At 40.6% G+C, this 13,628-nt stretch overlaps 1 protein-coding gene across 1 annotated transcript; it reads left to right on the plus strand.

Annotated features, from left to right (window-relative positions):
• The first annotated feature begins 296 nt into the window (after window positions 1-296).
• asb14a (ankyrin repeat and SOCS box containing 14a) lies at window positions 297-11,090 on the plus strand. Its single transcript, XM_080892788.1, has 14 exons — window positions 297-387; window positions 533-593; window positions 2,411-2,589; window positions 2,903-2,952; window positions 3,837-3,971; window positions 4,058-4,216; window positions 4,329-4,574; window positions 4,719-4,890; window positions 5,770-5,875; window positions 6,136-6,315; window positions 6,736-6,864; window positions 6,952-7,080; window positions 8,632-8,785; window positions 8,872-11,090. Exons 3-14 carry the CDS (start codon window positions 2,450-2,452, stop codon window positions 9,048-9,050), a joined length of 1,779 nt encoding a protein of 592 aa, XP_080748914.1. The 5' UTR covers window positions 297-387; window positions 533-593; window positions 2,411-2,449; the 3' UTR covers window positions 9,051-11,090.
• Window positions 11,091-13,628: the final 2,538 nt, after the last annotated feature.

The raw sequence follows: 13,628 nt of genomic DNA on the forward strand, positions 1-13,628 counted from the left end.
AAAAATAAAAAAGGCAAATCTGAGGTGTGTGTTGGGCTTTTTTAAACTGGGATAATTTGATAACAAAATTCAGGCAAACTCTGATGATTGTGTCAACAGTTTCTTTTTTAATTCTAAATTGTCAACAAAATCAGGCAGACGAGCTGACAATGAGAAGCAGACACCAAACAGACTGGAGGGTGGAGGTGTGTCAGGGTAAACAGCTCTAACCACCCTGCAGTGTCACGCTGTCTGTCTACAGCAGGTAAATATAGTAACTGGTGTCAGATCCCCGTCCTCTCAGCCAGAGTGTTGTAGCTGCACAGAGGAAACATGACAGGCCCTGAGCCTGAGCTTTGCAGGATTGTCACACACGTGAGACGCCTCTGATGCAGATGTGTTAATCTGGTGAGTAAATCGCATGTGTGTATTTGGAGTCATGCTGTATGAACATATATTGTTGAAGGACACAGAAGCTGTGGAGCTTTATCGAGAGAACCCGTGTGGACATAAAGCTCTGGTTTCACAGACCTCCTCCTTCTCCTTCTGCCAGCTTTCAGCAACAACAACTTTGAATCTGCAGGGACTCAGCCAACCCAACACCAAACCACAAGGTAAAGGAAACAGGTGACATCTGATCTGTCAGCTCACAAACCTACAATGAGATGATGGTTTTACTTTAAAGTTTTAAACTGGTCTGGTGAACTCAGGCCTCCTGTCTCCTGAGCATCTTGCTTCACGCTGTAGTACACACTCAGTTCCAGGCTGTTGTTTCAACTCTTGGCTCTCTATGATGTCACAAAGAGCGGGCATCCTTAATATGCTCATCGCAGACACTTCACCTGCTGTGGCTTTTAAACGTAACATTAATGAGGGGCAGCCAATCAGTAGAAACTTGGCTTAAAAGTGGGAAGAGCTAAAACAACTTGTTTCGGTCAGGTGATGACTGGAGGGGATGCACTAAGGCCAAGAAAAGGCTAAACAAAGATTATTTTGATCTGTGAGTGGAGTCCAGAAATAACAATGTGTCTGAAAATGAGCATAATGTGTTGAGTAGCACCAATTTTCAGCTCTCAGGTGACTCAGAAACAAACAAATAAAAAGGAAGGAAATCTGTGTTCCTGAGGACACAGAAGATTATTTTGAACTTTCAAGAACTTCCAGGAATAAAAACACAGACCTGGAACAATCACTCCACAGCACTTCCTGCTGCTTTTTGTTCTGAGTATTTTTCTTAGATAAGAACCTTTAATTTTAGACCACATCAGTTTATGACTATAATGTTTTTTCTCCCATATTTTAACACTTTAGTCACTGAAACTCTGAATATTTTTTCTTGGAATATTAGCCTCCACAGCTCCAATATTATTTTCTTTTGCAATGACCTCCAAAAGATTCCATTGTATAACGTCATTGAATGTCAGTGCTCCTGGGCTCAGGCATATTTTTGCCTTTTACAAACAAAAAACAAAAAACTGGGACTAATGCAGGGTGAAGACAATAATAAAATATAAGACATTTAGCTGTGCCTCAGGTGGTAGAGTGGGTCATCTACCAATTGGAAGGTCAGTGGTTCAGTGGTTCCTCCAGCTGTGTACCAAAGTGTCCCTGTATAAGATGCTGAACCCTAAGTTGCCCTGATGCATTAATCAGACAATTAGAAAGCACTCAGGCATAGATAAAAGTGCTGTATGATCGGATGAATGAGCGCTCCAGTAAAAAGTGCATTGAGTGCTCCGCTGAGTAGAAAGGTACTATATAAATACCATAAATTCCATTTAGCTCACAGACAGACAAAAGCAGGATTCTCAGAAGACAAAATCAATAATTAAACTGAACATTGAGGCCAAACAAAACAAGAAAAATGTAAGGGAAAGCTGAGTTAAAACAACTTTTTGTGGAGAAAAACTCCAGATCAGCCACAGCAGTCGTACCATAAAATCACTGAGATTTATCAGTTTCTCCTTGTGCTGCCACATGCTGCATGAATAAGCAAGCATACAGCTGTTGCTAATAAACAGAAAGGTGAGTGTATGTGAAAGGTTAACACTGTGAAAAAGCTTTAGTTTGACAGTAGACAGATGGATGACCTTCAATAAAAGGTCCACAGCTTGAGTCGAATCTTGCATGTTTTAAATGTAAATGATGATTATTTTTTTTTATTATTTTACAAAATCAAAGAGCAAAGTGTTTGCTTCTAAATTTCTTGCACTGGTTTCACAGATTAAGTAATCTGATTAAGTTCTCAGAAAAGTAAGCTAGATCCAAGGTCTCCTTAGAGCCATGGCCAAAGGCTCGTCTTTGGTGTCTGGAATGACCTGTGTAGGTTTCTTTCCATTAATATGAACATATGACCTCTTTAATTCAGCAGCCCGGTTTCAACATCAGGAAGTAGAAATTGACTAAATTCTGACCCGATTTAAATACGCAGGATTCACCTGGTCTGACCGCGATCATTTATTCTGGCATCATGGAGCTTGATCGGTTCGGCATTCACGATGAGGATGATGAAGATGATGCAGCCACTCAGTACATGATTGAACAGAGTCTGCTGGAGAGCAACAAGCAGAAGGAGATGCACAGAAACGCCACAACGCGGGAGGACAGGAGGTCAGTCCAGCAGATACCTGGAAAAATCAGATGTTTGCCATGTTTTAAGGAACTTGTTGTGCTCATATTCAGCTTCAGTTTTTTATTTTTGGAATCCTTAATATGCATGATTCACTCTTTAAAATAATACTGAACCACTCAGTTTGCTTTCTGTTTGAAACAAATTTGTTTAAGCAGCTTTCTTGTGATTGATATGTGGCCATATTCAAGATCTGCTCTCTTTGACATCACATAGCGCCAGTAAAAGAAAAAACAGATGGAAACTGAGTGTGGTGGGGTTTTTGTTTTGTTTTGTTCTGTTTTTTCTTTCCAGCAGCTCAGAATCTGCAGACATCAGTAAGATCTTCACTGCTATTAGACAAGGTGAGACAAGATGAACACTTCTGATTTTATTGTTAAATAATAAAAAAAATAAGCTAAAGCTTTGTTTTCTTTTTCAGAAATGGAATAAGAAAAAGACTTTGACATAATGCAGTCTAGCATGTGACTGCTTGAACAACATCAGTGAGCTTAGTTCTTATGCTAAGAATTTGCATCTTCTTCCCTGGCACATAAAAAAAAACATGTGCCACCTCCTCTCCTCACCTCCTGCCTACAGGCCATCACCACTTGGATGACGCTCAATCAGCCCAGTCACAATAAAAGTCAAGTTATTCTCATTAGCTCTGAGGTTTCACTTTCCAACATACACCCTTTTGTTGTCTGTATGGATTGTTGTCAGGTCCATATTTCCCATAATGTTAAAAGTCTCTGAATCATCTTGTCTGCTGATCATTTTACACCTAACCATCCTATCCAGCTTCATGGACTCCCCATTCCCCAACATACCAAGTATCCACCTTTCAGTGATTTGGTTCCTGCATATCTTCATCTTTCTGTTTCTTACGCTCAGCTTGAGCTCTTCTCCTGACTCCTCCTTCTTGCTTCAGACCCAACACAACCTTCTGCACATTGTCTTTAGGACTTATTACCACTTATTACTTATTACCACTTACCATCTGTTTTTAATCATTTCTCCTGTATTTTAAACCTGTTTTAATACTGTCCTTGTTGTTAATTTGGTGCTGCAGATGACTTTGAGTGCTTTAAAGGCACCAGCATTGTTGTTTTGTTCTTCTTCTTCATTTTTCTTTCTATGAGGACATATATTTGTTGAACCACAGTATACTTCACATAAAACAACAAAAAGTGGTTCTGATGTTTACATGCTGCAGACTGAGACTCTGTATGAATGTCCATCCTTGCAGGTAATGAGAAGCTCCTGAAGGATCTGTGTGTCAGACAGAAAGAGAGCTTTTCACTGGCAGACAGCAGAGGCTGGACGCCTCTTCACGAAGCAGCATCTCAGAGCAACCAGAGCATCCTGGAGCTCACGTACAAAGGTTTGTGTCGGCTTCAGTGTATCTGTGCAGATGTGTGGTAAGTGATGATGGCCTTTATTTAAACTAATCTGTCACCTGTTTTCCAGCTTCAGGCCCAGACTCAGTGAAGTGTTGCACGCTGCGAGGTCAGACTCCACTCTTCCTCGCAGTAGAACATGGTCTTATAGAAAATGCCTCCTTCCTCCTCAAACATGGAGCCAGCCCAGACATCCAGGATGACAACCAGGACTCGCCGCTATTTGTGGGTAAGATGCATGGCATTTCCAGACTTCAATACTAAGATCTAACACCGATTCAGACACTAACTCACAGCTTTTTCTGTGATGTTTGTTGTTGTCCGATTCTGCCTGTCTGCAGCGATCCGCTTAGACCGCCTTGACTTGGTGAAGCTGCTGCTCCTGCGTGGCTCCAACGTGCACCAGGAGGGTTGCCATGGCCGTCGGCCCCTCCACGAGGCCTCACGGTTGGGCAGAATGGAGATGGTAAAGGTGCTGCTGGAGGCCGGAGCGAGGCCCGACCCCCGCAGCCACTATGGCCTCACGCCGCTGGCTCTAGCAGCTCAGGAAGGTCACCTAGAGGTGGTGCAGATTCTGCTGAAGAAAGGTGATAGAAGCTTCAACTAGATAATGGTCCATTAGATGCTGGAAAGTCACTGTCAGAGTTAGATTCAGCTGAGAAAGAAACTAATCTTGGGTTAATGAGAAGAAAACACACCATGGCTTTAAAAGCATGTTGCTTGTCCTGCAGGTGCTGACGTCTTCTCTCAGGCACAGGACGAGGCATCCATCATGTATGAAGCATCAGCGTCTGGTAATCCAGCCGTCATCAGCCTCCTGCTGGAATATGGTGCCGATGCCAACGTTGCCAAACACACGGGACACATGCCAATCCACCGTGTCGCTCACCGAGGACACCTGGAGTAAGTGTTCAAATGTCTTCTGAAAACATTTAATAAAGCATGCATTTATGATTATGTAAGCAAAAAACATCTCAGGGTTTCCACATTACAAAGAAATGCTGCTATAAATTATCATAGAAACCACACCTAAGATATAAATCCTTAAAACTATAGAAAAAGCACTGTCACCTCATTGTCTCATAATTGAAAAAACTAAAATAATTATTAATTCACAGAAAAACAAAAACAAGAAACACAGGAAAGTAGAACCAAACTCACATGAGACAAAAGACTATCAAAATAAGACAGGAAATAACACAGAGACAAGACTGGAGGGACAGAATGGGAACACCTAAGGGGGTTATCAAAAACATATTATCAACTGAAGCAATCAGGCAGCTAAAGGAACAGAAACGGGATCAACACAAACCCCAGGAATGTAAACAGAACACCATAAACAGAAGACTAAATAACACAGGATACAGAACCAAAATACAAGATTATGAAAAATACAAAACAAGACAATCCATAAACATCCCCAAAACTCATAAACCATGGGTCCAAGACCCAAGGTGGTAGTCTTATTTTACTCAGACTGAAGGTTAATGCAGTCATCAGCAACGGTCAGAGAACAGAACAAAAGGCATCCAACATCTAAAGAAGAACTCTTCTTCATATCAAATTCTGACTTTCAAGCTCATTGGAGTTGTACGAACAGAGTGTTTTACCATATTTGCATGTGTGTTTAGACATGTTTCAGTAAATCGCTGCACCTGTTTCCCATTTTAGCAGGTTATGGTAAAGAAGTGAGCGGTGGCTCAAGTCTTTTGCACACTATTTGAACTCGGCAAATAAATCAAAAAGCATGAAAAATGTGTATCTTTGTGTGTTTGCTGTCAGAGCTCTGCAACTACTGCTTCCTGTCACCTCTATGAGGGACATAAATGACAGTGGGATGAGTCCCCTTCACTCAGCTGCTGCAGGAGGACACACAAACTGCATCAAGGTGTGTGTGTGTGTTTATGGGTGTTTCTATAATCAATAAAAGTAGGTGTAAACAGCATGTGTTTGTTGCTCTACCATTTATATAGAGAGATTTCTCCTAAATGAGGGATTGTTGGTGACAATATAACAAAGCAACTTCATTTCATAGTGTGAAATGTCTGGGTCTGTTGGGGCTAAATCATCATGTTAGAATGACTTCTTTTTATTACTCGTGCAAAAGTTCCCAGTTTGGATGTTCCCTCATCTTCAAACTCCTATCAGGTATTGCTGGACGCAGGGTACGACCCCAACTACATGCTCCACCCCTGGGTTCGCCGCAGCTACGATGATGAGAGGAAGTCAGCTCTCTTCTTTGCCGTCTCTAATAATGATATGCCGTCAGCAAAATTGCTGCTGGAGGCCGGAGCCATGACCAACCAGGACCCGGTCAAATGTCTGCAGGTACAAATGCAAGCACAGGTGCTGATCTCAGGGGTGGGGTGGGGGGCATGTGCCCTCCACATGCTTTTTTTCTCAAATTAAAACATCAAAGAAGCAGCAGAATACCAGCGTGTGTTTATCATGTGGTTTCTTTACATTAGAAAAGGCATTTTCATCATAAATGTATGCAGAAAATGAACAAATTTGCCAGAAATTTATGACACTGACTATCTGAGGATTAAAATTTCCTCCTGGGATGACACCCAGATATCTCACCTAATGTTCTTCCCTAATATGCAAGCAAAACCTCAATTTGTGGATGTGGGCGTGGCTTCCTTAAAGGTTTGGTACAATGTCCTGAGCTGGGTGGTTGAATCTGGGTCTGTTCATCAGGAAAGAAAATAATACCACTGTTTATGATTCAGCGTTCTGTTTTTTTAGGTTGCACTGCGCATGGGCAACTATGAGTTGATGGACCTGTTGCTGCGGTTCGGAGCCAACGTCAACTATTACGCCAGGATAAACACGACTCACTTCCCGTCAGCGCTGCAGTACGCTTTCAAAGACGAGGTGAGCCGCCGTCTTTATTCAGTACATCTCTACTGCAGATTCAACAGCTTCACTCATGTTATCGTGTTTTCATGTCATGTGTGTCAGGTGATTCTCAGGATGCTGTGTAACTATGGTTACAATGTGGAGCGCTGCTTTGACTGTCCCTATGGAAACAAACCCCACATCCCTGAAGACTATGAGGGATGGAGTGACAGTGTGATCAAAGACACCATGGTAATATAAAAGGTGACATGTAGGCTGTACATAAAAGATGGAAGTAAAACCTGCATGTTTCTCTAGGTGAGCCAAGATATTTAAAAATCTCACCACCAAAATAGTCCTATGATCAGTCGAAGTCATCACCAGTGTTAAATGAGATAAAGGTTTCTGACACAACTTCACCTACTAGTTGTGAGAAGTTTATGCACACATCATGGGAATGAATGCCATGGTAATTTCAAGCTTTTCATGATTTCTTTGAACTGTTGTTTTTCCAGGGTGGAATGATTGTACGGCATAAGTCTTTAATGACTTGCACAAGTTTGAATTCATTTTGGATTTTCTCTTATCCACACAGGGTCGAAGTGCACATACAGATTTGAAACTTAATGTTAACCCACTTCATCCATCCCAAAACCATTACTGTCCTTTTGGAAGACTCAATTATGTCCAAGTTTCAACCATCTAGCTCTGTATTAGAGATGGAGTTGAAGAGTGTGAAAGTATTTTTCCCTCTTTATTATTCTGTCCAACAGTCCCAAACCATAAAACTTTTCTCCACAAGGTATTTAGCTTGTCCATGTGGGTAGATACAAATTTCAGTTGAGCTTGAAAGTGTCAATTTTGGCGCAGGGGTTTCTTTCTTGGTTGACAACCTGTCAGCCCATAATTATTTAAAACTCACTTCACTGTGGTCAGTCACGCTAATGTTCTAGCAGTTTTCAGTTCATGGCAGTCTTGAGCCCAGGTGGGCAGTTTGCGTAGGGGAGAGCAGTGTACCATGACTTATGAGATGAATCATCAATTTGAAAATCATGAACACATTTAATGATGACTATTTAAATGACCATGATTTTTACAATCTACAGTAGTTAGTTAACACAATAAAACAAGTCTTTGAGCTTTTCATGTATTTTAAAACTGTTTTTTTTAAGAGACCTGGAATGTAAATGTGCCTGTCTCTAAGCTACTTTGGTCAAGTTTTGTTAAATGAGCTCTAGACTAAATAAAAGAGATGTGACACTTTTCTCTAAAAGGACAGACATTTTAAGGTATATTTTAAAGTATACCCCACACATGTCGTTTTTAAGTGCTGTCTGCAATATATTGCTGATGACCTAAGGCAATAGGCTAAAACGCATGTCAATCAATAAAGTTGTTCTTTATACTACAAGCTGCTGGAACTTCAGCCTCTTTATCATCAGTGAAAACTCCAACCCAAGCAACTACTAGGTCTATATGTAGATTTTTTCTTTTTTTTTTTTGTTTAATTGTTCTCCAAGGACACATAAAACGATCAGGAACATGGTACTTTCCACAAAAAGCCAAATTTTCCTTTCTCCAGATCACAGGTTTAAGGTAATCATGACTCAGACCCCGGGCGCCTGCTTAGTGGGCTGCCCACTGCTTCACAGAGTGAATGGGTCAAATGCAGAGAAAAACAAGTAATTTCCCCATGGGGATCAATAAAGTATCCATTATTATTATTATTATTATTATTATTAAACCTTCTCTGTTTGTTTTCAGTGATAAAATAAAAGCTCTTCCATTTGTCCGTCAGCGCAGTTCTGCGAGGTGATCACAGTTTCCTGGCTGAAACACCTGTCGGGCCACGTGGTTCGTGTCCTGCTGGACTACGTGGATCACGTGACCATGTGCTCCAAACTGAAGGCGGTTCTGATGGAGCAGAAGCAGTGGCCGGACATCTGCAGACTGCAAGGTGACTGAAATTAGATGTTGTCTCTTAGCTCAGAGGGAAAATCCTGAACTCACCGATGGCCTTCACTTCCTCCGCTGCTCTCTCAGAAAACACCCGCTGCCTGCAGCATCTCTGCCGCCTGCGAATCCGCCGGAGCCTCGGCCGCCTCCGTCTCCGGTCCCAGGTCTTCATGAGCTTCGTGCCGCTGCCGGAGCGGCTGAAGGACTACATCCTGTACCGGGAGTACAACCTGCTGCGGGGCCGGTGGGGCGGCAATCCGGGCTGATAATTTAGAGGCTAAAAGAGGAGCGTGTTAGGCTGACATACAAATGTGCATATTTTTATTTCACAAAGAAAATGGGGGGAAATTAAGGAGCATGCAAAACATGTGTTTTTGGTAGCGTTCGCAAACACGACAGCTCGAAAAGATGGATTGATTGAAGGTCAAAGGCAACAATTAGGAAATGATGCTGGTGTATTCTTAATATGATGTGGCACCTTTGACCTCTGACCTCACTCTTACATTTCACATCTGCCTTTTTTTCACCTTGACTCTAAAATGTGTTTTAAGAGAAAAAGTGAGTCTAGTTAGTTACAAATATAATGCAGAATAATATTATATAATAAGCTCGAGTTGTTCATGACAAGTCATTTACAAATCAATACAATCATCCATTACCAACTGATGCATGTTTTGTTTAATCATTTACATTTAAAAACAACAAACAAACTGAAGATGTAGAACATACTATACTATTCCCTTAAAAGTAAATACTGCCCCGAGAGCCAACTGTGCGAATATGTTATTGTACACATGCACATTTTTAAAATAAAACAAAACATTTGCAGGTTTAAAAATACAAATAAAAAAATTAATGTTTTCTACATCAAAGAAACTATAATGTATTATTAAGTCATTTTATAATTATTGTATTTAAGTTTACGTTAGAAAAAAATCAAGCACCATCTGGTTTTTGTAAGGTTATTTATTTTGGAAAACAACACGTGGTATCTGCTAAAGAAAGGTGTGATGCAGGTCCCCATTGTCTTTACTGATGCTACACAGGTGTACAGTAAGGTTAGAGATCTGTAGGCTATTGTATTGATAAAACAGCAGTTTCCACAGTGTTTTTAATTAGTTTTAATATTTTTGCATGTCCAAATAATGTGCGGGACTGTACAAACACATTACCACATGTCCTGGATATTTACGTTATAATAGCCCGTCAATATAAGATTACATGTTTTATACACATATTGCTTTAAATTGCTAAGTGTAAATGTATAAAATGTGATGTAAGAGTATAAAATTGATGTCAGTATTTAACATGGTGATTTATGACAATGACAGCAAAAATAAACATAATAATGCTGTAATTTGAAAATCTGGTGAAATAAACTGAGTCAGAGATTATATTTTGAAAGGTTTGAGAAAACGACTTGATAAAAACTTTCCATAAGCGGTCTGAGGTCGGCTGAAGGACCTTATGTAACAGCAGATGTGGAGTAGAGGTGACAGGATGTCTCAGAGGTCACAGAGACCAGCACCTGGGATAACCCCTGCTGGGGTGCTTTGGTGAAAAAAGTCTCTCACTTCAGTTAAGAGATTTTTTTCCCCGCTTTTTTTGGAAATTCTATGTCACACCAGGAAAAAAAAGAAAAAAAGTCTCATCTAAAGACTGCTCCTGAGTTTGAAGCATCAACACAGGTTTAACTGTAGAAGTTTGGCTGCACAGCTTCTGGACCTGAGAAGTGAAGACAAAGTACCCTAAAACTAAAGCTGTATTATGTTTAATGGCCAGCAGACTTTCCAGCAATCAGTGTAAGTTTCAAGTTTAAAACTTGATTAACACAAAATGATGTTTATTGAATAAATAATGGTATCATCCGGAGTAAAATTGCCTTAAAGCGGGATAAATTTTTTTGGCCCATTCTCTGTAAACCCTGCAGATCAGAAGTTTCTGAAATACTGTCTAGCATCAATAACTATACCATGTTCAAAATCATTTACATCACCTTCAGTGGGTAGTCTGGAGCATGTCTACATGCCTCTGGCTGGTTAGCGGCTAAACAGGTGTACCTAATTAAGTATGTAAATGTAGAAATCTTGCTTTCAGTTGTGGTACATTTGTTTTTTCGGGGAGAGGGTCTCTGATGTTTGCAGAGAATTTGAAGGTTTCTGTCGTTTCTCCATTTCATGCCTTCTTACCCGCTCTGCCCTTCTGCCTGTGACCTGAAAATCTATCTCAAGTACATGATTTTAAAGCAAGTTTTAGCTTCTAAAGTGCACCAACAGAAGACGCACAGGTGCATCTTTTGCTGGAGTGTTTTTACCCTCCATGTTTACAAGAGCAGTGGCACAGTTGGAATGTACAAAGCATGATGAAAGGAGGACTCTTACCCTGCATTTTATTCTACTTACAAATTTAATTAAAAGCAGGGCTAAATATAAGAGTTATATAGGAACATTGTTGCACTCACACACTGTAGTTGGGCTGCACTAAACACCATTATTTGACATAATTTTAAAAAGAGCTTCAAAGTAAGGAATTCGCTTCACTAGGACAATTAAAGGAAACTCCAAGTGTTGTAGCAAGGTGTTAGGCCTTACTGTAGTTGTGGAGATTTTTCCTTTAATTTGTCAATTTTGTGTGTAAGACAGACAGAATATTGCTTTTCAGCCACGTCAGCCTGCCCAATTCTCTATTTTCCATGACTATCAACAGACTCAGCCACTAAAGCTTTTCATTAAATCCCCACTTTTGATTGTTTTTCTTTTTTGGGTCTCATTTATTTAAAGCACCTGTTGCCTCAACCCCTGTTTTCTTTTTACTCTTCCTCCCCTGCTTTCAAGTCCAGGCGGAGGAAATAAGATTTGAGAGGATGAATTGTGGATAAACTGTGACTGGAGGGCATTAAAGTGTGTTTGTTTAGTTGGATCCTGGTCCCAAATGCCCAGAGGTGAATTTTTTCCTTGATTGTTCACTCTGAACTCAGACACTGGATGACATGAGTGAGTCTTTACTTTACTGAGTCTTTTAATTCTGTCACACCGCCCCCCACCCCTCCCCGACTGTGCTTTCAAGAATCACAACACAAGCCCAAAAGCTTCTGGAAAGATTTAATCTCACTTAGTTTCACTGTTCTAAACAAACAGTCAGGACGATGGCAGAGGCAGAGAATGCTGCTAAACAAGTCCGATCAATCACTGAGGCTAATATCCATGATGAAATCTCATGATCTGAGAGGACGCGTGGACCCATCGCCCCTTGAGACTCAGAGACGACTGGAACGAGGGCGGTCTGATGTGGTGGTGAAAACAGACTCAAACAGGAGGGCGTTAATGTGCATGCAGTTCTTCACCAGCTCCCTTAACATGAAGTGAAAGAAACGGAAGATGGCTCTGACGCTCACACACACACACCTGAGTGTCCCACAAACAGCTCAGGAGCTCAGCGAGCCGACTCAAGTCTGAAATCTGGTAAATAAATCAGACTTCAGCTGGCTCCAAAAACACTGTTAACAATGCTCCCAACGTCTCTCTCTCTCTCACACACACACACACACACACACACACACACACACACACACACACACACACACACACACACACACACACACACACACACACACACACACACACACACACACACACACACACACACCATGTCTCAGAGTCACTAAATTTCTTTAAACTTTTATACATTGAGAGGGGGTGGGGGAGCCATGTAAAAGACAAGAACATGTACCCACAGATTTTAGGTAAAGGCAGGATAAAAAAATAAATTATCACCTTCATAAACCAAAAATACAATATTCATATTTGCTCTCTCTCTCTCTCTCTCTTTCCAGCTCCTGGGGTTAAGTTCCTGTGGCTGTCCAGCAGGGGGCAGTGCTGCATCAAGCCCAGCCTCAGGTACCAGTTGGAGAGACATAAATGGACAAATACAATTGGCTATCGGTAGCCCAATCAGAGGGAATAAATATATATATATATATTTAATATTATTTTTGAGACAGAGCTGGGTGATAATTCAGTGTTTTCATCTATAAAAATATTTTTTATAGAATAAAAGCTTCAAAAATAAAAGTTGAAAAAAAAAAAGAGCTCAATGAACATGAATTTAATACTTCTGTGTGATTTTGCCTGTTTTCTGTGTTATGAAATACAGAAGGGTGACAAATTAAAGGACAACCTCACCAAATCTCACTCACCAGATCTTGTAGGTGTGCATATTTTTCCTTTTATCTGTCACTCATCTGTGTATAATATATGCTGAATATGGTTATTCAGCCACATCACCCAGCCTTAAAGAATTAGGCTGTTGTTCTTCTTTATTTTTCATTATTGTCAACAAATTAGCGAGATTTGTGAAGTTTCTCTTTTTAGAGCAACCAAGCCCATGAGCATTAGTTTTTTATTTTGCTTTAGCATGTTCAGGCCATCTTAAGTGTTATGTGTTATGAGTAGAAGTCCAAGTCTTGACCCCTTACACACAAGACTTGACCCTGTGGGGACATCATTTTAGGCAATCAAAAGGTCGTAGGTTCGTATTTAAAACATCAATGAAAAGTTCTTAAAATAAGGAATCAGCAACCCCATCATCTGAGGAAGCTCAAGAATAGCCACTAAACTACTACTATTCCCACATTTACTATGTTTTTAAGGGGAAGCGTGCAGACACTTGAGTTTCTTCTAAATGTTATTAATGTAACTGGTGTAAACAGCGCTCTTGCTGGGGACGACTCATTTCTAGCTGTAGCTGCAAGGGTGTCAAACATGCAGCCCAGAGGCCAGAACAAGCCCGCCAGAAGGCGCAATCTACCCCGATTTTACTGTTTTTCCATTGAAACGATAAATAAA

The sequence above is a fragment of the Rhamphochromis sp. 'chilingali' genome (assembly GCF_963969265.1).
Source record: "Rhamphochromis sp. 'chilingali' genome assembly, chromosome: 9".
Lineage (NCBI taxonomy): Eukaryota > Metazoa > Chordata > Actinopteri > Cichliformes > Cichlidae > Rhamphochromis > Rhamphochromis sp. 'chilingali'.